This window comes from Bombina bombina, chromosome 9, assembly GCF_027579735.1.
Source record: "Bombina bombina isolate aBomBom1 chromosome 9, aBomBom1.pri, whole genome shotgun sequence".
In the NCBI taxonomy this organism is placed as follows: Eukaryota; Metazoa; Chordata; class Amphibia; order Anura; family Bombinatoridae; genus Bombina; species Bombina bombina.
Window position 1 is genome coordinate 245,570,431 of NC_069507.1, and position 26,085 is coordinate 245,596,515.

Genomic DNA, 26,085 nt, shown 5'->3' on the forward strand with positions numbered 1-26,085 from the left:
GGATGGCACCTAGACTCAAGTCTTTCATAAAGGGCGCCACTGCAATGCCCCGTAACCAAAGCACCGCCAACAGCGGTCCCAGAACCTTTGAGAAAATTCTAGGAGCTGTGGCAAGACCGAAGGGAAGAGCCACACATTGGAAGTGTTTGTCTAGAAAAGCAAATCTTAGACACTTGAGATGATCCCTGTGAATGGGAACATGCAGGTACGCGTCCCTTAAATCCACTTGACATAAATTGACCCTCTTGGATCAAAGGGATAATGGAACGAATAGCTTCCATCTTGAAGGACGGTACTCTGAGAAATTTGTTCAGATTCTTGAGATCTAAAATTAGCCTGAAGGTTCCCTCATTTTTGGGAACTATGAGCAGATTGGAATAAAATCCCAGACCCTGTTCCTGAACTCGGAACAGGAACAATCACACCCATGTTGGTAAGGTCTCTTACACCTTGTAAGAACCCCTCTTTTTACCTGGTCTGCAGACAATCTTGAAAGTAGAAAAATGCCCCTGGGAGGCAAACTCTCGAATTCTAACTTGTATCCCTGGGACACTATTTCTATTGTCCAGGGATCCTGAACATCTCGAACCCAAGTCTGAGCAAAGCAGGAAAGTCTACCCCCTACAAGATCTGGTCCCGGATCAGGGGCATGCCCTTCATGCTGTCCTTGATTCAACAGCAGGCTTCTTGTATTGTTTTATCTTATACCAAGATTGATTGGATCTCCATGTAGGCCCAGTCTGGGGACAGAAGAGGAGAATTTCCCTTGAAATTTTGAAAGGAACGAAAATTGCTCTGTCGTCCTTTTTGTTTGTTTCTCTTATTCTGAGGGAGAAGATTGCCTTTACTTCCCGTGATAGAGATAATTTCCGTCAAGCTAGGTCCAAAAAACAAGGTGTTCCCCTTGTAAGGAATTGCTAACAGCATAAACCTAGAGAACAAGGTTTTAATTCAAGTACAACCAGGCCCGGTCCTGCTTAGCTTCAGAGATCAGACGAGATTGGGCGCATACAGGGAGGCGTGGTCATTGGCCCATAAGGTGCCCAAAATATTTTTCCTTAGATGACAAGTTGCAGGAAGCATTTGTAAAAAAAAGAAGGAATTAGCTCTTTAGAGAGCCTATATCCTAACCTGGATTTCATCCATAGAAGTTACCATCCTGAAAACAACGCATCAAACCTATATGCGCACTAGTGACGGTAGCAATGGACACAGCTGGCTGCCATTGAAGATTTTTTCTTTTGTATAGATCCTCTAATTTCTTGTCCATAGGATCTTAGAGAACCCAACTATCCTCTAAGGGTATAGTAGCTCTAGTGTCTGAGTCATCCGAGGCAGGCAAAAACTCCAAATATTAACAAATGGAGGTATTTAAGCTAAAAAACAGACCCGAAAAACCTTAGGATCAGAGAAAGACATTACTCCAACTTAGACTGAGAATTCCCCCACAGATTCTATCGAAGTATCTTCCCCTTACAGTTACAGGGAAGAAACATTCAAAATAACAACTACTAAATCAATCATCCTAAATGATTGAAAATATGTCCCTTAGTACAGTTTTCTACCTTATGGGAAAACAGATAATGCAGGGAAAAATCCAGATGGAGTGAGAAAGGAAGCGCAGGGCACTGCATGTGGGACATAAATTTTTGGTACACTATAGGAGAAATTGCATAGTTTGTCCCCTGTCAGTAAACTCCTAAACAGCAGTCTTGGTAGGATTGGGGTCAGAAAAAAGTGAATTTGCAATAAAAATAACACATGAGAACCGTTCTATCAACTTTAAGTGTTTAAAGTGTATCTTTTTTTTTTTCTTCTTCAGTAAAATAAAGAGAGAGTGAGTATATACAGGAGGAACATTAGAACTGTAAAAGCTCCCTCTACCTCTCAGCTTGACCCAGCTGAGGAGAAAGACAGTTTCTCTACTTAGTTTTGAATCAACTGTAGCGCTGTCCTTAAGCGCAATTACCCAGACATAAATCCCCCATTCCTTCCGTACTACCAGATGTGTGGGGAAGAAGGTGCTGTCTGTACAGCGCAACTGCTAAGTGTTAAGATCCTCCGAATCCGCTCCTTCCGATAACCGGAAGTGCTGGGAACAGGAGATGCGCAACTACATTGGCGCTATTTACAAGGTCCGCCCTTCATGGGCGTTTTTATAGACATCTTAAGGCAATAACACAGACATAAATTCCTCCATTCCCTCCGCAACCGGATGCACGAGGAAGGCCGTGCTGTCTGCACAGCGCAACATCTAAGTGATAAAATCCTCCAAGTCCGCTCCTTCCGATAACCGGAAGCGCTGGGAAAAAGGAGATGTGCAACTACAGTGGAGCCATTTACAAGCTCCGCCCTTCGTGGGCATTTACACAGCCGTCTCCCGGTCGCTATTTAAGTACAGCCACCGGGAGCAACGAGCTAAGCATAAAAACTCCCTCACACTGAGCTTCTATTAACGGCTCATCTGAGTTTAAAATGTGATCTCCTAAACAGCTGCAGTTTAACCAACTGCCAGACTTATTATTGTGCATAACATAAAAATCTCACATCGCTCTGTTAGTATGTAGTCTCCCGGCCGGCAATTATTAGATATGCAACTGCCGGGATATGAGACATGTATTTAACCCCAGTGCCTGCGTCCTAACTGCCTTATAGTGTCCCCTAAATCATAAGGAGAAAACTGATAAACCCTTAGTCAAGAGCCCAAAGTTCCATGAGGTCTGAATTAAAAATAATAAAGTACCCAGACTTTTCCTGAGCTCCTTCCGACTCCCAGAAATAAAGTCAGCATTTACCTCATTTTCTGCCTGGCAGCAAGGCAGTTCCAGGTCCCTCCAATGGACCTGAGAATGAAGAGAATGTCCTGAGTTAGAATCTCTCAGGTTTTTCAGAGGCAGGGCAGCAACAATATATGCAGTGAGAATTATGTTGTACAAGTTCCCATTGCTCTAAAGCCACCAAAAGCTCTACTGTAGAGACTGATATGGACTACGGCTACACCCTAGAACAAAGCAGCACACTCTGGCACTACTTTAAAAATAATAAACTCTTGATAGAAGAATCTAATCTTACACCTCACTTTACCTCTTCCTATCACTAACGTAGGCAAAGCGAACGACTGGGGTGGGAGGGAAGGGAGGAGCTATTTAACAGCTCTGCTGTGGTGCTCTTTGCCTCCTCCTGCTGACCAGGAGGTGAATATCCCATTAGTAAATTAAGATGATCCGTGGACTCATCGTGTCTTAAAAAAGCAACTTTGATTTCCTGACTTCTATCAGAAAAATCTTCATTGATAAGGAATCTATTATGGTTCCCAAGAAAACTACCCTTGTATTTGGAACAAAGGAACTCTTTTCCAAATGTACCTTCCATCCGTGAGATCGCAGGAAAGATAACATTTCCGTGTGGGATCTTGCTTGTTGAAAGGATGGCGCCTGAACCAGAATGTCGTCCAGATAAGGCGTCACTGCAATGCCCCGCAATCGGAGCACCGCCAACAGAGATCCCAGAACCTTTGAGAAAAATCTGGGAGCTGTGGCAAGGCCGAATGGAAGAGCCACGAACTGGAAGTGTTTGTCTACAAATGCAATCCTAAGAAACTTGTGATGATCCCTGTGGATGTGAACATGCAGGTACGCTTCCTTTAAATCCCCCGTTGTCATAAATTGACCCTCTTGGATCAAAGGAAGAATAGAACGAATAGTTTCCATCTTGAAGGATGGCACTCTGAGAAATTTGTTTAGACTCTTGAGATCTAAAATTGGTCTGAAGGTTCCCTCCTTTTTGGGAACCACGAACAGAGCGGAATAGAACCCCAGACCCCGTTCCTGTATCGGAACAGGAACTATAACTCCCAGGTCGGAGAGGTCCCGAACACAGTGTAAGAATGCCTCTCTTTATCTGGTCTACAGATAATCTTGAAAGGAGAAACCTGCCCCTGGGAGGAAATGTCTTGAACTCTAGTTTGTATCCCTGCAACACGATTTCCACCGCCCAGGGATCCTGAACATCTCAAACCCAAGCCTGAGTGAAGAAGGAAAGTCTGCCCCCCACAAGATCCGGTCTTGGATCAGGGGCAGGCCCTTCATGCCATTTTTTTTTTCAATAGCAGGCTTTTTGGATTGTTTTCCCTTGTTCCAAGACTGATTGGGCCTCCAGGAGGGCTCGGACTGCTCCTGCTTGGAAGAGGGAGTGGAAGGATTTCCTTTGAAATTCTGAAAGGAACGAAAATTACGCTGACGTCCCTTTTGTTTATTTCTCTTATCCTGAGGGAGGAAATGTCCCTTTCCTCCCGTAATGTCAGAAATGATTTCTGTCAAACTCGGCCCAAACAAGGTCTTTCCCTTGTAAGGAATCGCCAAACGTTTAGACTATAAAGCTCTGCAGGCCAGTACGGCAAAACCAGAAATCTTAGCTCCCAGCTTAATAACCTGAAGGGAAGCATCTGTGATAAAGGAGATGGCCAACTTAGGGGCCTTTATCCTATCCTGGATTTCTTCGAGGGGAGTGTCTGTCCGAATAAAATCAGACAATGCATCAAACCAGTATGCTGCCGTACAAGTGACAGTAGCAATACAAACCGCAGGTTGCATTTGTAAACCATGGTGTACATACATTTTCTTGAGTAACTCCTTTAACTTCTTGTCCATAGGATCCTTGAAGGAACCACTATCCTCTATGGAAATAGTAGTTCTCTTGGCTAGCGTGGAAATTGCCCCTCCACCTTGGGTACCGTCTGCCAAGACTCCTTGATAGAGTCTGCTATAGGAAACATATATTTAAATATAGGGGATGGAGAAAAAAAAGGGATACCCGGGCTTTCCCATTCCTTAGCAATAATCTCTGTAGCCCTATCTGGTACATGAAATACCTCCACCATGGAGGGCACGTCAAAGTACTTGTTAAGTTTACTAGACTTCTTAGGATCGACTACGACTGTAGTGTTGGAGTCGTCCAGGGTAGCTAAAACCTCCTTAAAGGGACAGTCTAGTATAAATTAAACTTTCATTATTCAGATAGGACTTCTAATTTTAATCAACTTTCCAATTTACTTTTATCATCAAATTTGCTTTTTTCTCTTGGTATTCTTAGTTTAAACTAAACATAGGTAGGCTCATATGCTAATTTCTAAGCCTTTGAGGGCTGCCTCTTATCACATGCTTTTAAAATCTCTTTTCAACAAAGACACAGAAAGTACACGTGGGCCAAATAGTTAACACTGTGTTCAGGCACAGGGAGTTATTTAAAGGGACACTCAATCAAAATTAAACTTTGATTATTCAGATAGAGCATGCTATTTTAAACAACTTTCCAATTTACTTCCATTAACAAAATGTGCACAGTCTTTTTATATTTAAACTTTTTGAGTCACCAGCTCCTACTGAGCATGTGCAAGAATAAGTGTGTATGCATTTGTGAATGGCTGATGGCTGTCACATGGTACGTGTATGCATTTGTGATTGGCTGATGCCTGTCACATGGTACAGGGGGAGTGGAAAAAGACATACCTTTTAAAATTGTCAGAAAAAAAAATCTACTACTCATTTGAAGTTCAGACTAAGTGCTATTGTATTGTCTTGTAATCTTGCATTTGTCGATTATGCAAATCTACTGTGTTGACTGGTCCTTTAAGATCTAGCACAAAACAATGCTAAATTTAAGACAATAGATAATAAACAGTCACAGTCATGTGATCAGGGGGCTCGAAGAAGGTTCTTAGATACAAGGTAATCACAAAGGTAAAAAGTATATTAATATAACTGTGTTAGTTATGCAAAACTGGGGAATGGGTAATAAAGGGATTATCTATCTTTTAAAACAATAACAATTCTATGGTAGACTGTCCCTTTAAGTAACTAACGGAGGTGTTCAAGCTTAAACCTGAAAGAAACAACTTTAGTATCAGATAAAGATATTACACTGTCTGAGATTTCACCCTCAAATGCTACCAAAGTATCTTCCTCTTCAGGCTTCTGGGAAGAAACATTTGGAATAGCCACTACTTTGTGAGCAACCTTATTCACAGATTGATTACATTTCCTCTTGCACTTTCCCTGCAGCATGGGAAAAGCAGACAACGCATCAGATACCGCTGATGACATTAGGGAAGCTATGTTCTTGCAAGGTAATTCCAGGTGGGGTAATAGAGGAAGTGCAGGGCACTGGTTGTATGGATGCTAAATGTTGGGACATATGAGGAGAAAGCTGCGGCATATCTTGAACATTGTCAGAAGACTCCTGAACAGTATCTGCCTTAGACAATGTTGGCTCAGGAAAAAGTCTATCCCTATAATGTAAAGTTCTCTCAAAACATGAGGAACAGAAAGGGATTGGTGGTTCTACATTAGCATCAAAACATAAAGAACATGTAACATCTTGCAGGGTTTCTTGGTCCATCTTTATTCACCAACAGACAAAATTGATATTTTTTATTAGAAAATAGCCCCCCCCCCAAAAAAATAGTTACTGTCTCTTTAAATTTTAAACAACAAAAATAACTGCTTTATTTTTCTGTCACTTGAAATAAACAATGGCCCCCAAAATAACACCTCAGACAACTCTACACCTCAGCTTAACCCTGCTGAGGTGCTTACCTGCTTGCCTACTAATGAAGTATATGACCTGTAGTTGATCCGGACTCAAACGTCTAAAAAACGTCTAACTGCAGAGGTCTGTTAACATTAACGGTCTGTAACTGCAACGCTGCATAATCTGTGACGCAGCTGATTTCTAATGCGGAACACAGGAAGTGATACAAAAAGGCGCGCAATAGACTGCCGCTGAATCTAACTCCGCCCATCGTGGGCATAACCACAAGAAACTCCAGATTGGCTAAATGTATTATCACAGCCGTCGGGAGTAAAGTTAAAACACATACACCACCATCACTGAGCCAGATTCTCCTTGTCCCCAGTGCCTGCTCTGCTGCCCCTTAAAGGGACACTAAACCCAATATTTTTATTTCATGATTCAGATAGAGCATGAGATTTTAAGCAACTTTCTAATTTACTCCTATTATCAATTTTTCTTTGTTCTAATGCTATCTTGATTTGAAAAAGCAGTACTGTAAGCTTTAGAGCCAGACCATTTTTTGTTCAGCACCTGGGTAGCACTTGCTGATTTGTGGCTAAATGTAGCAAACCAATCAGCAAGCGCTACCTAGGTGCTGAATTAAAAATGGGCAGGCTCCTAACCTCTCATTACTGCTTTTTCAAATCAAGATAACATGAGAACAAAGTAATATTGATAATAGGAGTAAATTAGAAAGTTGCTTAAAATTGCATGCTCTATCTGAATCATGAAAAAAAAAAACTTGGGGTTAGTATCCCTTTAATAAACAAACATTCTCCTAACTAGGTGAATGTGACTTGCCTCCCAAAAATTTTTAAATGTGAAAGTGCTATCTTTTTCTCTGTATGTGTCCCAGAAAAAATTACAGTTAGCACTTACCTTAAGACTCCTGCCAGGAAGCACGGCAGCTCACTAGGTTTGAGAGACCAGATCCCTCAAATGGACCTGTGGATAGAAACACAGACTGAGTAATCTTACTCAGGCTTGCATGGATAGGGCAGCATAAATATATGGGAGGCGCAGTGAGAATTATGTCCCACAAGTTCCCATTACTTTAAAGCCACCACTGCTCTACTGAAGAGACCGATATGGACTACGGCTACAACCTAGAGCAAAGCAGAACAATCTTGCACTGCTTTAAAAAAAAAAAAAAAAAATCTTGCTTGAAGAATCTTTTCCCAACACCTAATTTTACCACTTCCTTGCTCTAACGTAGGCAAAGAGAATGACTGGGGTTGGAGGGAAGGGAGGTGATATTTAACAGCTTTGCTGTAGTGCTCTTTGCGCAGGAGTGATATTCCCAATAGTAATTAGATGATCCGTGGACTCATCGTGTCATTAGAAAGAAATACAGTTTAGTAGTAGAATATAAAGTTATGTTGACAAATCAGTTTAGGTATAGATGAAACAAGGGCATAATAAATATGAAAATACTGAAGAAAATGTACTCAAATGGTAATGGTTTAATAACAATGCCACACTGGTTATAAATTTGTACCAGTTTAATTTCTGCAGATCAAAGTGGACTTATAAATCGGGTGCAGACACATAAAACTTCAGTTTGCTGTAATACTAGCTAATAGACCTAATCCCATTCACAAAGCTAGGTTAATCAACTGGCCAGCAAACATTAGCCCTGGTAACATTTATTAGGATAAAGAAATGAAATAGAAATAAACCACATACTTAAAGGAATATACAACTGAGATTTCATTATAAATGTTTAGTTAGGTGTACTAAAACAACTTTGCAAAATACTTTATTTTGCCTCATTTCCATGTCATTTAGTTTGAACAATTGTGGGGGGGGGGGGGGGGAACTGCAGACATCTCAAGGCTAACCCTGAAGCATATATTTTCTAAATTGGCTTTAGCAGATAAAAACAACAAGACAGTGAACTCTATACTAACAACATGACCATAGCTAGACTTGCTGCCTGATGACTCCAGCCCAGATTGGTTCCTCCAAATAAGGCAAGTGATAGATGGAGATTGACTACTGAAAAACAGTAACGGCAAACAAGCTGTTAATTTGTTTTAAAAATGTTAACACTTGGCCGAGATGTTATTCTAGACAAGTCAATAGAAGTATGGAAGAGAAGGACAGAAAAAGGGGGCATAATATGTCACACTTATGGGGAGATAATCATGGCAATATGTAAATGTGTGAAGTGTAGTGATTAAAACCTAACTTTTATATAATATGTTGTAAAAGAATGTGGAATGTACCAATAAAAAAAACAAAATTTATGCTTACCTGATAAATTCCTTTCTCCTGTAGTGTGGTCAGTCCACGGGTCATCATTACTTCTGGGATATTAACTCCTCCCCAACAGGAAGTGCAAGAGGATTCACCCAGCAGAGCTGCTATATAGCTCCTCCCCTCTACGTCACACCCAGTCATTCGACCGAGAACCAACGAGAAAGGAGAAGCCAAAGGGTGCAGTGGTGACTGGAGTATAATTTAAAAAATTTAGACCTGCCATAAAAAACAGGGCGGGCCGTGGACTGACCACACTACAGGAGAAAGGAATTTATCAGGTAAGCATAAATTTTGTTTTCTCCTGTTAAGTGTGGTCAGTTCACGGGTCATCATTACTTCTGGGATACCAATACCAAAGCTAAAGTACACGGATGACGGGAGGGACAGGCAGGCTCTTTATACGGAAGGAACCACTGCCTGAAGAACCTTTCTCCCAAAAAAAGCCTCCGAAGAAGCAAAAAGTGTCAAATTTGTAAAATTTGGAAAAAGTATGAAGAGAAGACCAAGTTGCAGCCTTGCAAATCTGTTCAACAGAAGCCTCATTCTTAAAGGCCCAAGTGGAAGCCACAGCTCTAGTAGAATGAGCTGTAATTCTTTCAGGAGGCTGCTGTCCAGCAGTCTCATAGGCTAAACGTATTATGCTACGAAGCCAAAAAGAGAGAGAGGTAGCCGAAGCTTTTTGACCTCTCCTCTGACCAGAATAAACGACAAACAGGGAAGACGTTTGTCGAAAATCCTAAGTTGCCTGTAGATAAAATTTCAGGGCACGGACTACATCTAGATTGTGTAGAAGACGTTCCTTCTTCGAAGAAGGATTAGGACACAAAGATGGAACAACAATCTCTTGATTGATATTCCTGTTAGTGACCACCTTAGGTAAGAACCCAGGTTTAGTACGCAGAACTACCTTGTCTGAATGAAAAATCAGATAAGGAGAATCACAATGTAAGGCAGATAACTCAGAGACTCTTCGAGCCGAGGAAATAGCCATTAAAAACAGAACTTTCCAAGATAACAGCTTGATATCAATGGAATGAAGGGGTTCAAACGGAACACCCTGTAAAACATTAAGAACTAAGTTCAAACTCCATGGTGGAGCAACAGTTTTAAACACAGGCTTGATCCTAGCTAAAGCCTGACAAAAAGCTTGAACGTCCGGAACCTCTGACAGACGTTTGTGTAAAAGAATGGACAGAGCTGAAATCTGTCCCTTTAAGGAACTAGCGGATAAACCCTTTTCTAAACCTTCTTGTAGAAAAGACAATATCCTAGGAATCCTAACCTTACTCCATGAGTAACTCTTGGATTCGCACCAATATAAGTATTTACGCCATATTTTATGGTAAATCTTTCTGGTAACAGGCTTCCTAGCCTGTATTAAGGTATCAATTACTGACTCAGAAAAACCACGTTTTGATAAAATCAAGCGTTCAATTTCCAAGCAGTCAGCTTCAGAGAAATTAGATTTTGATGTTTGAAGGGATCCTGGATCAGAAGGTCCTGTCTCAGAGGCAGAGACCAAGGTGGACAAGATGACATGTCCACTAGATCTGCATACCAAGTCCTGCGTGGCCATGCAGGCGCTATTAGAATCACTGATGCTCTCTCCTGTTTGATTCTGGCAATCAATCGAGGAAGCATCGGGAAGGGTGGAAACACATAAGCCATCCCGAAGGTCCAAGGTGCTGTCAAAGCATCTATCAGAACCGCTCCCGGATCCCTGGATCTGGACCCGTAACGAGGAAGCTTGGCGTTCTGTCGAGACGCCATGAGATCTATCTCTGGTTTGCCCCAACGTCGAAGAATTTGGGCAAAAACCTCCGGGTGAAGTTCCCACTCCCCCGGATGAAAAGTCTGACGACTTAGGAAATCCGTCTCCCAGTTCTCCACTCCCGGGATGTGGATTGCTGACAGGTGGCAAGAGTGAGACTCTGCCCAGCGAATTATCTTTGATACTTCCATCATTGCTAGGGAGCTTCTTGTCCCTCCCTGATGGTTGATGTAAGCTACAGTCGTGATGTTGTCCGACTGAAACCTGATGAACCCCCGAGTTGTTAACTGGGGCCAAGCCAGAAGGGCATTGAGAACTGCTCTCAATTCCAGAATGTTTATTGGCAGGAGACTCTCCTCCTGATTCCATTGTCCCTGAGCCTTCAGAGAATTCCAGACAGCGCCCCAACCTAGTAGGCTGGCGTCTGTTGTTACAATTGTCCAGTCTGGCCTGCTGAATGGCATCCCCCTGGACAGATGTGGCAGAGAAAGCCACCATAGAAGAGAATTTCTGGTCTCTTGATCCAGATTCAGAGTAGGGGACAAGTCTGAGTAATCCCCATTCCACTGACTTAGCATGCACAATTGCAGCGGTCTGAGATGTAGGCGTGCAAAGGGTACTATGTCCATTGCCGCTACCATTAAGCCGATCACCTCCATGCATTGAGCTACTGACGGGTGTTGAATGGAATGAAGGACACGGCATGCATTTTGAAGCTTTGTTAACCTGTCTTCTGTCAGGTAAATCTTCATTTCTACAGAATCTATGAGTCCCCAAGAAGGGAACTCTTGTGAGTGGAAAGAGAGAACTCTTCTTTTCGTTCACCTTCCATCCATGCGACCTTAGAAATGCCAGTACTAACTCTGTATGAGACTTGGCAGTTTGAAAGCTTGAAGCTTGTATCAGAATGTCGTCTAGGTACGGAGCTACCGAAATTCCTCGCGGTCTTAGTACCGCCAGAAGAGCACCCAGAACCTTTGTGAAGATTCTTGGAGCCGTAGCCAATCCGAATGGAAGAGCTACAAACTGGTAATGCCTGTCTAGGAAGGCAAACCTTAGATACCGGTAATGATCTTTGTGAATCGGTATGTGAAGGTAAGCATCCTTTAAATCCACTGTGGTCATGTACTGACCCTTTTGGATCATGGGTAAGATTGTCCGAATAGTTTCCATTTTGAACGATGGAACTCTTAGGAATTTGTTTAGGATCTTTAAATCCAAGATTGGCCTGAAAGTTCCCTCTTTTTTGGGAACCACAAACAAATTTGAGTAAAACCCTTGTCCTTGTTCCGACCGCCGAACCGGATGGATCACTCCCATTAGTAAAAGATCTTGTACACAGCGTAGAAACGCCTCTTTCTTTATTTGGTTTGTTGACAACCTTGACAGATGAAATCTCCCTTTTGGGGGAGAGGATTTGAAGTCCAGAAGATATCCCTGAGATATGATCTCTAACGCCCAGGGATCCTGGACATCTCTTGCCCAAGCCTGGGCGAAGAGAGAAAGTCTGCCCCCCACTAGATCCGTTCCCGGATCGGGGGCCCTCAATTCATGCTGTCTTAGGGGCAGCAGCAGGTTTCCTGGCCTGCTTGCCCTTGTTCCAGGACTGGTTAGGTCTCCAGCCTTGTCTGTAGCGAGCAACAGCTCCTTCCTGTTTTGGTGCAGAGGAAGTTGATGCTGCTCCTGCTTTGAAATTACGAAAGGAACGAAAATTAGACTGTCTAGCCTTAGGTTTGGCTCTGTCTTGAGGCAGGGCATAGCCTTTACCTCCTGTAATGTCAGCGATAATTTCTTTCAACCCGGGCCCGAATAAGGTCTGCCCTTTGAAAGGTATGTTAAGTAATTTAGATTTAGAAGTAACGTCAGCTGACCAGGATTTTAGCCACAGTGCTCTGCGTGCCTGAATGGCGAATCCGGAATTCTTAGCCGTAAGTTTAGTTAAATGTACTACGGCATCCGAAATAAATGAATTAGCTAGCTTAAGTGTCTTAAGCTTGTTTGAAATCTCATCTATAGTTATTGAGTCAAGAGTCTCTTCCAGGGACTCGGACCAAAAAGCGGCCGCGGCCGTGACAGACGCAATACATGCAAGGGGTTGCAATATAAAACCTTGTTGAACAAACATTTTCTTAAGGTAACCCTCTAATTTTTTTCCATTGGATCTGAAAAGGCACAGCTATCCTCCACCGGGATAGTGGTACGCTTAGCCAGAGTAGAAACCGCTCCCTCCACCTTAGGGACCGTCTGCCATAAGTCCCGTGTGGTGGCGTCTATTGGAAACATTTTTCTAAACACAGGAGGGGGGGAAAAGGGTACACCGGGCCTATCCCACTCCTTAGTAATTATATCTGTAAGCCTCTTAGGTATAGGAAATACGTCAGTACTCGCCGGTACCGCATAGTATCTATCCAGCCTACATAATTTCTCTGGGATTGCAACGGTGTTACAATCATTTAGAGCTGCTAATACCTCCCCTAACAGTACACTGAGGTTTTCGAGTTTAAACTTAAAATTAGAAATGTCTGAATCCATTCTATTGGGATCAGAACCGTCACCTGCAGATTGAAGCTCTCCGTCCTCATGTTCAGCATACTGTGACGCAGTATCAGACATGGCCCTATTATCAACAGCGCACTCTGTTCTCACCCCAGAGTGATCACGCTTACCTCTTAGTTCTGGTAATTTAGCCAAAACTTCAGTCATAACATTAGCCATATCCTGTAATGTGATTTGTAATGGCCGCCCTGATGTACTCGGCGCTACAATATCACGCACCTCCCGAGCGGGAGATGCAGGTACTGACACGTGAGGCGAGTTAGTCGGCATAACTCTCCCCTCGTTGTTTGGTGAAATATGTTCAATTTGTACAGATTGACTTTTATTTAAAGTAGCATCAATGCAATTAGTACATAAATTTCTATTGGGCTCCACTTTGGCTTTAGCACATATAGCACAGAGATATTCCTCTGAATCAGACATGTTTAACACACTAGCAAAAAAACTAGCAACCTGGAAATACTTTTCAAAGTAATTTACAAATAATATAAAAACGTACTGTGCCTTTAAGAAGCACAGAAAAAAGTTATGACAGTTGAGAAATAATAAACTGAGAAACTATAACATCAAATCTTTTCCGGTAAAAACACAATTTTAGCAAAGGATTGCCCCCATTAGTAATGGATAACTAACCCTGATAGCAGAAAAAAAGTACAGAAATAAACGTTTTTTATCACAGTCAGCTACAATCTCACAGCTCTGCTGTGAGTGATTACCTCCCTCAAAATAAGTTTTGAAGACCCCTGAGCTCTGTAGAGACGAACCGGATCATGCAGGGAAGACAAGAGACTTCTGACTGAATTTTTTGATGCGTAGCAAAAGCGCCAAAATAGGCCCCTCCCCCTCACACACAACAGTGAGGGAGATCAGTAAACTGTCTTAAATTAAATAAAACGACTGCCAAGTGGAAAAAAACAGTGCCCAAAACATTTTTTTTTTTTTTTTTCACCCAGTACCTCAGAAAATTAAACGATTTAACATGCCAGCAAAAACGTTTAACATCAAATAAATGAAATGTCATTAGAAAGCCTGTTGCTAGTCACTGCAAATTAGGCTAAAGTCTTATGCATACAGTATTATCCCAGTGAAGTGCCATTCCCCAGAATACTGAAGTGTAAAATATACATACATGACAGCCTGATACCAGTTGCTACTACTGCATTTAAGGCTGAGCTTACATTATATCGGTATGGCAGAATTTTCTCAGTCAATTCCATTGTCAGAAAGTAATATGCTGCTACATACCTCTTTGCAGATTAACCTGCCCCCTGTCCCCTGATCTGAAGTTTACCTCACTCCTCAGATGGCCGAGAACAGCAATATGATCTTAACTACGCCGGCTAAAATCATACAAAAAACTCAGGTAGATTCTTCTTCAAATCCTACCAGAGAAGGAACAACACACTCCGGTGCTGTTATAAAATAACAAACTTTTGATTGAAGGTATAAAACTAAGTATAATCACCACAGTCCTCTCACACATCCTATCTATTAGTTGGGTGCAAGAGAATGACTGGGTGTGACGTAGAGGGGAGGAGCTATATAGCAGCTCTGCTGGGTGAATCCTCTTGCACTTCCTGTTGGGGAGGAGTTAATATCCCAGAAGTAATGATGACCCGTGGACTGACCACACTTAACAGGAGAAATGTAAATATAAAACCGTGTCAAAATACAAATTGACACACATAGAGTAGTTTGCACTGCTCCTCTCTGCCAGTATCTACCACTAGCTTAATTGTTTATTATAGACTTTGCCTTTTACTTTTGACTATAAGATTTAGCTTCAACTGTTGGCCATTTTGGCAATCATTTTCAATACAGGGTAATGATACTTTAATACAGAGTACTATACTCAATGCAATTTCAGCTAAATCAAGTCTACCTGCTAGATTTTTAACTCGGTTAAGATTCACATTACTGATATCTGACCTATACTCTTTAAAGGTATTAGTAGCTGTGTTTGGCCCAACCTATCATTGAATACAAGGGTCAGTATCAGACTAATGTGACGTATACAAATATTTGCTTGTGATATTTAGGGAACCACAAATCTGTGCATATGCACTCTGTGGCGTCTCTTTCCTCATAATTTTCAATCGGGTATACTCAACCGAGTTTCTCTAGCTTGAGAATTTAATACCATCAGAGTCTGCAAATTGATAGTTCGCTTACTAGGGGTAATGGATATTAGTGCAGACTGATCACTGCACCGAACTTTGAGAGGAGTACGTGTGTCAATTTGTATTTTGACATGGTTTTATATTTACATTTTTTAGTGGTACATTCCACATTCTTTTACAATATATTATATAAAAGTTAAGTTTTAATCACTACACTTCACACATTTACATATTGCCATGATTATCTCCACGTAAGTGTGCCATATTATGCCCCCTTTTTCTGTCCTCTTCCATACGTGTTAGACACGAGCAAAAGGCACTACCTACCTTAAATACTCAGGTTTATATTTGGTAGATCTGTGGAGATAATCCAAACCCTCCCCCCCTCTCCTTCCCTAGGGGTTTTAGGGATATATTTTTCAAGTCAATAGAAGTGTCTTCTAATTACAGGGTGTTTACTATTTCTTAGTGAAGCATCTGCGTCAAATCTTTTACCAGGATTGAAGTTATCTTAGAATAAAGTATTCAATGCAATAACAGATTGTAAATTCCTACTTAGGATGCAAGTAATTTATATTGTTCACTGGTGGTTTAAATTCATGTTTCCTCCTACTCAAAGAAAACTAGTGATGCGTTTCAGCTATGACCCACCAGCGCTCAGAACAAAAGAAACTAGTTTAAAACACAGATCCCCTAACTGATCATATTCACCTACAAAATTGCATATAGAATAATCTGCAACCTGCAAAGGATACTCTCAATGTTCCTTCGGAGATTCTCATTCAGCTTTGCTTCCAGCGCATGTAGCTCTTCCTCTACTTTACGGACATCTTTTTGCAGTTCCAACCTGGATTTTCTTGTGTCATAATAACCTCCAGTCAGGGCGCCACGATGGCTAACCTGATCCCCTATTACAAAAAAGGTTACACATTACAAACAATGACTATGTTAATTGTCTTAGTCTAAATTTAAATAATGTGTTTTGCAAAATTAAAATAAGACAAGATCAAGGCTACGGTTTCAAAACAGATTATATATTTTTTCCTGAATAACCAGTAGCTCAAAAATGCAGTAAAAGATTTAAAAATACATAAACTACTTATTTTGAATAAAGCTGCAAGTAAAATTGCATCTATACATAACATCTGTTGTATTGAATAATGACGAACAAGTATTACTGAACAAGCTAGATATGTTGTCCATGTCTACTCAAAAACAACTGTACTTTTAATCTTTGTATTACACTACTGTAATAAGCCTTTATATCCATTATGAAGAGAAAACATTTCAAGGACGCAGGAGGCTAAAATTTAGCATTGCATAAGAGTTCTCTTATCCAATCCCGCCACTTACTCTTGCACTAAACTGCGAGAAAGCAGGGCATGTCAATCACCTGAACTTGTTTGTTTGGGGCAATTGATAAGAAATAGTATCTGTGTGTCAAAATGTAGAGGAAACAGAAAATGTGCAGGTATTTTGGGAGGTAAAAAAAAGTGTTTTCTGTGGGCAACAATTAGACAATAAGTGCTAGAATAGTTTGTCTCCACCAATTAATCATATTTTACACATTTAGACATACACCTGAAAAACTGTCTGTAACCACTGACCATAAACAAATGGGTACAAATCAAAATGAGAATGTGATGGTCTGAGTATAATCTCAAGAGCCCAAGCTTTTCAAGCTTGTATATGACTGCTGTTAAATTGATTTTATGTGAATATTCTACAGGCAGAGGTTCAACATGGTAAACACAATACAATAAAGTATTCCAAGCTTTAGAATTGCATTATAAAAAAAAGAGATGAGCATAAGCAAATCATTAAATAAATCAGCACTACCTGGTGGTATTAAATCCCCATTATGTACAACACATACCTTCCAAGGTAATGCAATCCATTGTAAAAGCTCTGGCAAGCTGAGTAGATACCTCCATACTCCGGCAAATGAGAGTCCTCCCAAAAACATGTTTGAAAGCTTTATCAAAACGTGTAATGTATCTAAGTTTGCTGATCATTGGAATTGCATCCTAAAAAGCAGAGAAACAAATAGCATGACCACCCATCATATACAAAAGATGACAACAGTGTTAGTTATGCAGTGCTATAAACCTATGAATGCTTTAATCTGGATAGTACCAGGTTAAAAAGCAATGGTAACAGATCTGTTTTAGGTTATCAAGAGGTTATATCACAGCTGCTGCTTCAACACCCATTTAATCAGCTATGATTATTCATTACAAATACATCTATATCCATCTACATATATCTATTCATGTCTACATATGTCTCTCTTTCTACTTGTCTTTTATCTACAAAATTGCTTAAAGGACCAGTCAATGCTGTAGATTTGCATAATTAACAAACGCATGATAAGAAGACAATGCAATAGCACTTAGTCTGAACTTCAAATGAGTAGTAGATTTTTGTTAAATAAATTGCAAAGTTATGTCTATTTCCACTCCCCCTGTATAATGTGACAGCCATCAGCCAATCACAAATGCACATACGTATATGCAGTGAATTCTTGCACATGCTCAGTAGGAGTTGGTGACTCAAAAAGTGTAAATATAAAAAGACTGTGCACATTTTGTCAATGGAAGTAAATTGGAAAACATAATTTATGCTTACCTGATAAATTCCTTTCTTCTGTAGTGTGATCAGTCCACGGGTCATCATTACTTCTGGGATATTACTCCTCCCCAACAGGAAGTGCAAGAGGATTCACCCAGCAGAGCTGCATATAGCTCCTCCCCTCTACGTCACTCCCAGTCATTCGACCAAGGACCAACGAGAAAGGAAAAGCCAAGGGTGAAGTGGTGACTGGAGTATAAATTAAAAAATATTTACCTGCCTTAAAAACAGGGCGGGCCGTGGACTGATCACACTACAGAAGAAAGGAATTTATCAGGTAAGCATAAATTATGTTTTCTTCTGTTAAGTGTGATCAGTCCACGGGTCATCATTACTTCTGGGATACCAATACCAAAGCAAAAGTACACGGATGACGGGAGGGATAGGCAGGCTCTTTATACAGAAGGAACCACTGCCTGAAGAACCTTTCTCCCAAAAATAGCCTCCGATGAAGCAAAAGTGTCAAATTTGTAAAATTTGGAAAAAGTATGAAGCGAAGACCAAGTTGCAGCCTTGCAAATCTGTTCAACAGAGGCCTCATTCTTGAAGGCCCAAGTGGAAGCCACAGCTCTAGTAGAATGAGCTGTAATTCTTTCAGGAGGCTGCTGTCCAGCAGTCTCATAAGCTAAACGAATTATGCTACGAAGCCAAAAAGAAAGAGAGGTAGCGGAAGCTTTTTGACCTCTCCTCTGCCCAGAGTAAATGACAAACAGAGAAGACGTTTGTCGAAATTCCTTAGTTGCCTGTAAGTAAAATTTTAGAGGACGGACTACATCCAGGTTGTGCAGTAGACGTTCCTTCTTTGAAGAAGGATTTGGGCATAAAGAAGGAACAACAATCTCTTGATTGATATTCCTGTTAGTAACTACCTTAGGTAAGAACCCAGGTTTAGTACGCAGGACTACCTTATCCGAATGAAAAATCAAATAAGGAGAATCACAATGTAAGGCTGATAATTCAGAGACTCTTCGAGCCGAGGAAATAGCCATTAAAAATAGAACTTTCCAAGATAACAACTTTATATCAATGGAATGAAGGGGTTCAAACGGAACGCCCTGAAAAACATTAAGAACAAGGTTTAGACTCCATGGTGGAGCAACAGTTTTAAACACAGGCTTAATCCTGGTCAAAGCCTGACAAAAAGCCTGGACGTCAGGAACTTCTGACAGACGTTTGTGTAACAGAATGGACAGAGCTGAGATCTGTCCCTTTAATGAACTAGCAGATAAACCCTTTTCTAAACCTTCTTGTAGAAAAGACAATATCCTAGGAATCCTAACCTTACTCCAAGAGTAACCTTTGGATTCACACCAATATAGGTATTTACGCCATATCTTATGGTAAATCTTTCTGGTAACAGGTTTCCTAGCCTGTATTAAGGTATCAATAACTGACTCAGAAAACCCACGTCTTGATAAAATCAAGCATTCAATTTCCAAGCAGTCAGCTTCAGAGAAGTTAGATTTTGATGTTTGAAGGGACCCTGTATCAGAAGGTCCTGTTTCAGAGGTAGAGACCAAGGTGGACAGGATGACATGTCCACCAGGTCTGCATACCAAGTCCTGCGTGGCCACGCAGGTGCTATTAGAATCACTGATGCTCTCTCTTGTTTGATTCTGGCAATCAATCGCGGAAGCAACGGGAAGGGTGGAAACACGTAAGCCATCCTGAAGTCCCAAGGTGCTGTCAGAGCATCTATCAGGACTGCTCCTGGATCCCTGGATCTGGACCCGTAACGAGGAAGCTTGGCGTTCTGTCGAGACGCCATGAGATCTATCTCTGGTTTGCCCCAACGTCGAAGTATTTGGGCAAAGACCTCCGGATGAAGTTCCCACTCCCCCGGATGAAAAGTCTGACGACTTAAGAAATCCGCCTCCCAGTTCTCCACTCCCGGGATGTGGATTGCTGACAGGTGGCAAGAGTGAGACTCTGCCCAGAGAATTATCTTTGATACTTCCATCATAGCTAGGGAGCTTCTTGTCCCTCCCTGATGGTTGATGTAAGCTACAGTCGTGATGTTGTCCGACTGAAACCTGATGAACCCCCGAGTTGTCAACTGGGGCCAAGCCAGGAGGGCATTGAGAACTGCTCTCAATTCCAGAATGTTTATTGGCAGGAGACTCTCCTCCTGACTCCATTGTCCCTGAGCCTTCAGAGAATTCCAGACGGCACCCCAACCTAGAAGGCTGGCGTCTGTTGTTACAATTGTCCAGTCTGGTCTGCTGAATGGCATCCCCCTGGACAGATGTGGCCGAGAAAGCCACCATAGAAGAGAATTTCTGGTCTCTTGATCCAGATTCAGAGAAGGGGATAAGTCTGAGTAATCCCCATTCCACTGACTTAGCATGCACAGTTGCAGTGGTCTGAGGTGTAAGCGTGCAAAGGGTACTATGTCCATTGCCGCTACCATTAAGCCGATTCCCTCCATGCATTGAGCCACTGACGTGTGTTGAATGGAATGAAGGGTGCGGCAAGCACTTTGAAGTCTTGTTAGCCTGTCCTCTGTCAGGTAAATCTTAATTTCTACAGAATCTATAAGAGTCCCCCTCTCTTGTGAGTGGAACGAGTGAACTTTTCTTTTCGTTCACCTTCCATCCATGTGAACTTAGAAATGCCAGCACTAACTCTGTATGAGACTTGGCAGTTTGAAAGCTTGAAGCTTGTATCAGAATGTCGTCTAGGTATGGAGCTACCGAGATTCCCCGCGGTCTTAGTACCGCCAGAAGAGCACCCAGAACCTTTGTGAAGATTCTTGGAGCTGTAGCCAATCCGAATGGAAGAGCCACAAACTGGTAATGCCTGTCTAGGAAGGCAAACCTTAGGTACCGATAATGATCTTTGTGAATCGGTATGTGAAGGTAAGTATCTTTTAAATCTACAGTGGTCATGTACTGACCCTCTTGGATCATAGGTAAAATTGTCCGAATAGTCTCCATCTTGAACGATGGAACTCTTAGGAATTTGTTTAGGATCTTTAAGTCCAGGATTGGTCTGAAAGTTCCCTCTTTTTTGGGAACCACAAACAGATTTGAGTAAAACCCCTGTCCCTGTTCCGATCGTGGAACTGGATGGATTACTCCCATTAACAAGAGCTCTTGTACGCAGCGTAGAAACGCCTCTTTCTTTGTCTGGATTGTTGACAATCTTGACAGATGAAATCTCTCTCTTGGAGGAGAGTATTTGAAGTCCAGAAGGTATCCCTGAGATATTATCTCTAGCGCCCAGGGATCCTGAACATCTCTTGCCCAAGCCTGGGCGAAGAGAGAAAGTCTGCCCCCCACTAGATCCGATCCCGGATCGGGGGCCCTCAATTCATGCTGTCTTAGGGGCAGCAGCAGGTTTCCTAGTCTGCTTGCCCTTGTTCCAGGACTGGTTAGGTTTCCAGCCTTGTCTGTAGCGAGCAACAGCTCCTTCCTGTTTTGGTGCAGAGGAAGTTGATGCTGCTCCAGCTTTGAAATTACGAAAGGAACGAAAATTAGACTGTCTAGTCTTGGCTTTGGCCTTGTCCTGAGGCAGGGCATGGCCTTTACCTCCTGTAATGTCAGCGATAATCTCTTTCAACCCGGGCCCGAATAAGGTCTGCCCTTTGAAAGGTATATTAAGCAATTTAGACTTAGAAGTAACATCAGCTGACCAGGATTTTAGCCACAGCGCCCTGCGTGCCTGAATGGCGAATCCTGAATTCTTCGCCGTAAGTTTAGTAAGATGTACTACGGCCTCCGAAATGAATGAATTAGCTAGTTTAAGGACTCTAAGCCTGTCCGTAATGTCGTCCAGAGTAGCTGAACCAATGTTCTCTTCCAGAGACTCAATCCAGAATGCCGCTGCAGCCGTGATCGGCGCAATGCATGCAAGGGGTTGCAATATAAAACCTTGTTGAACAAACATTTTCTTAAGGTAACCCTCTAACTTTTTATCCATTGGATCTGAAAAAGCACAGCTATCCTCCACCGGGATAGTGGTACGCTTAGCTAAGGTAGAAACTGCTCCCTCCACCTTAGGGACCGTTTGCCATAAGTCCCTTGTGGTGGCGTCTATTGGAAACATTTTTCTAAATATCGGAGGGGGTGAGAACGGCACACCGGGTCTATCCCACTCCTTAGTAACAATTTCAGTAAGTCTCTTAGGTATAGGAAAAACCTCAGTACTCGTCGGTACCGCAAAATATTTATCCAACCTACACATTTTCTCTGGTATTGCAACTGTGTTACAATCATTCAGAGCCGCTAACACCTCCCCTAGTAATACACGGAGGTTTTCCAGTTTAAATTTAAAATTTGAAATATCTGAATCCAGTCTGTTTGGATCAGAACCGTCACCCACAGAATGAAGTTCTCCGTCCTCATGTTCTGCCACCTGTGACGCAGTGTCTGACATGGCCCTAATATTATCAGCGCACTCTGTTCTCACCCCAGAGTGATCACGCTTACCTCTTAGTTCTGGTAATTTAGCCAAAACCTCAGTCATAACAGTAGCCATATCCTGTAATGTGATTTGTAATGGCCGCCCAGATGTACTCGGCGCTACAATATCACGCACCTCCCTCTGAGCGGGAGATGTAGGTACTGACACGTGAGGCGAGTTAGTCGGCATAACTCTCCCCTCGTTGTTTGGTGAAATTTGTTCAATTTGTACAGATTGACTTTTATTTAAAGTAGCATCAATACAGTTAGTACATAAATTTATATTGGGCTCCACTTTGGCATTGCAACAAATGACACAGGTATCATCCTCTGAATCAGACATGTTTAACACACTAGCAAATAAACTTGCAACTTGGAAATACAATTCAATTAGAATAATATTAAAACGTACTGTGCCTTTAAGAAGCACAGAAGATCTATGACAGTTGAAAATTAATAAATTGAAACAGTTATAGCCTCAATCCTTGTAAACAACACAACTTTAGCAAAGGTTTAATCCCATTAGCAAAGATAACAAATTCTGAAAGCAGGAAACAAATTACAGAATAAACGTTTTTTATCTCAGTCAAACTATAATTCTCACAGCTCTGCTGAGAGAAATTACCTCCCTCAAAATAAGTTTTGAAGACCCCTGAGCTCTGTAGAGATGAACCGGATCATGCAGGGAATACAATGAGTTGCTGACTGAAATATTTGATGCAGTAAAAGCGCCAAAAAAACGGCCCCTCCCCCTCACACACAGCAGTGAGGGAGAACAGAAACTGTCAGAAAAACAGATTAAGCAACTGCCAAGTGGAAAAATAGTGCCCAAACATTTATTCACTCAGTACCTCAGTAAATGAAAACGATTTTACATTCCAGCAAAAACGTTAAACATAATCTCTAGTTATTAAACAGCTTTATGTATTTCTTACAGTGTAATTCTAGTGAAGTACCATTCCCCAGAATACTGAAGTGTAAAGTATACATACATGACATTATATCGGTATGGCAGGATTTTCTCATCAATTCCATTGTCAGAAAATAAAAACTGCTACATACCTCTATGCAGATTCATCTGCCCGCTGTCCCCTGATCTGAAGTTTACCTCTCCTCAGATGGCCGAGAAACAGCAATATGATCTTAACTACTCCGGCTAAAATCATAACAAAAACTCTGGTAGATTCTTCTTCAAACTCTGCCAGAGAGATAATAACACACTCCGGTGCTATTTTAAAATAACAAACTTTTGATTGAAGATATAAAACTAAGTATAATCACCATAGTCCTCTCACACATCCTATCTAGTCGTTGGGTGCAAGAGAATGACTGGGAGTGACGTAGAGGGGAGGAGCTATATGCAGCTCTGCTGGGTGAATCCTCTTGCACTTCCTGTTGGGGAGGAGTAATATCCCAGAAGTAATGATGACCCGTGGACTGATCACACTTAACAGAAGAAAGTTGTTTAAAATTGCTGCTGTATCTGAATCATGAAGTTTAGTTTTGACTTGAGTGTCCCTTTAAGCTACACAGTACTGAAACTGCAGTTTAAGATCAAACAAGGCTTCATGGTTAAACATGAATTTTCCCATGCTTACAACTTCTAAATGGGTTGCGCTAATAACCTGAAATGTTCTGTGCATCCTTCAAAAAATAAAGGACACCAAGAAGCAAATTTGATAGTAGAAAAAAATTAGAAAGTTGTTTAACATTTTGAGCTCTATTTGAATCAAGAGATAAATAAAATGTGGGTTTTATGTCCCTTTAAAATTCAAATACTACAGACATAGTACTTCCAGCACGTTTCCTATATCTGTTTGATTTCAGGTTTATAACTTGAGAGGGTCTATAACCTCTCTCCACTAACAAAAAACAACAAACGTAAAAGGGACATTATACACCAATTTGCATATAACTGCATGTAAGAGACACTATTAGAAAGAAGAATATGCACAGATACTGATCTAAAATTCCAGTGTAAAACCTTTTAAAAACTTACTTAGAATAGAGTTACAAAACAGCCTCAGATGGGCTATACAAATGCATCATCTACAAAACATTTATGCAAATATAAATCTAGTGTCCAGTAACTAAGAAGATGACTCACATTAGTCTCAGGATAAGCAGTATCTCTAACATCCAGTTTGTTGAGGGGCAGAAATGTAACTTCTCCAGGCAGATTCATTTTATTAAATTCCATTAGGATCTTGGTGCTGACCTCATCTGAATCCACAATATGGTAAAATAACCTGGTCAACAGGGAACACGTTAGCAAAGTAGGTTCTGCTCTTTACCTACCCTTCTCAAGCAACACCAATTAACCTTTTCTATGGCAAGTAAGAGAATGCAAACAATGTGATCTAAGCCGTCTCCCCAAGACATTCATATTAGTTTTCACAAAGCGGTTGCACTAAATATTTTTAAAATAAGAATCATATATTTGCCCTAAAATATGAATCTTGCATTTAAGAAATAAAACAGATTGATCTACAAAATATACCAAGAATAAACAAACTGCTTAAAACTTCTTTACTTTAATTCATAGGTTGGGTATGTTACCTGTTTCCAGCAGTGACTTCAACGCAAGTGTAGAAAGCTGGCTCACAATCAAAGTTATTCATGACAATTCCATGATAGCCATTAATAACATGCTGGTTTATGCCTTTACGTCTGAAGTGCTCCAGAACTTTGTTAATGCTGTCAATACCATTCAGAATTGCCTGGCACAAGAAATGGCACAAAAATATTTTTAAAAAAAATAAAATAAAAAATGCTTACCTGATAAATTTCTCTTGACACAATGAGTCCTCGGATCATCTAATTACTATTTGGAATATCACTCCTGCCCAGCAGGAGGCGGCAAAGAGCACCACAGCAAAGCTGTTAAATATCACCCTCCCTTTCCTCTAACCCCAATCATTCGACCGAAGTAAAGGAGAGAAAGGAAGCAACAAGGTGCAGAGGTGTCTGAAGTTTATAACATACCAACAACCTGTCCAAGAACAGGGTGGGCCGTGGACTCATCGTGTCAAGAAATAAATTTATCAGGTAAGCATAAATTTTATTTCTTTCTAATGACACGATGAGTCCACGGATCATCTAATTACTATTGGGAATCAGTACCCAGGCTAGAGTACACAGATAAGGGAGGGACAAGACAGGGAACCTAAACAGAAGGCACCACAGCTTGAAGAACCTTTCTCCCAAAAGCGGCCTCAGCCGAGTCAAAAGTGTAAAATTTATAGAATTTTGAAAAAGTGTGAAGAGAGGACCAAGTTTCAGCCTTGCAAATCTGTTCCAAAGAAGCTTCATTTTTGAATGCCCAGGAAGAGGAAACAGCCCTCGTAGAATGAGCCGTAACTCTCTCAGGAGGCTGCTGTCCAGCAGTTTCATAGGCAAAGCGAATAATAATCTTTAGCCACAAAGAAAGAGAAGTAGCCATAGCTTTCTGTCCCTTACGTTTCCCAGAGAATACCACAAACAGAGCAGAAGACTGCCGAAAATCCTTAGTCGTTGTGCAGGAGCCGTTCCTTCTGAGAAGTAGGATTAGGACACAAGGAAGGAACAACAATCTCCTGATTAATGTTTCGGTCTGAAACCACCTTATCCGAATGAAAAATTAAGGTAAGGAGACTCATACTGTAATACCGAGAGCTCTGACACTTTACGAGCAGATGAAATAGCAGCAAGAAACTAAACTTTCCAAGATAATAAAAATATAAAAAAGAAACACACAAATAAATGTGTGTATATAGGAGCGCCCTGTGTATAC

The 26,085-nt window shown here is 41.3% G+C and overlaps 1 protein-coding gene across 1 annotated transcript in view; it reads right to left on the reverse strand.

Annotated features, from left to right (window-relative positions):
• The window catches only part of SMC3 (structural maintenance of chromosomes 3), a 241,735-nt gene that overhangs the window by 104,881 nt on the left and 110,769 nt on the right, over positions 1–26,085 (reverse strand). Inside the window, exons 14-17 of the mRNA XM_053692998.1 lie at positions 24,873–25,033; positions 24,421–24,562; positions 17,156–17,306; positions 16,034–16,187 (exon numbers count right to left, since the gene is read on the reverse strand). Coding sequence (XP_053548973.1) covers positions 16,034–16,187; positions 17,156–17,306; positions 24,421–24,562; positions 24,873–25,033 — 608 coding nt within the window. The remainder of the gene's footprint in view (positions 1–16,033; positions 16,188–17,155; positions 17,307–24,420; positions 24,563–24,872; positions 25,034–26,085) is intronic.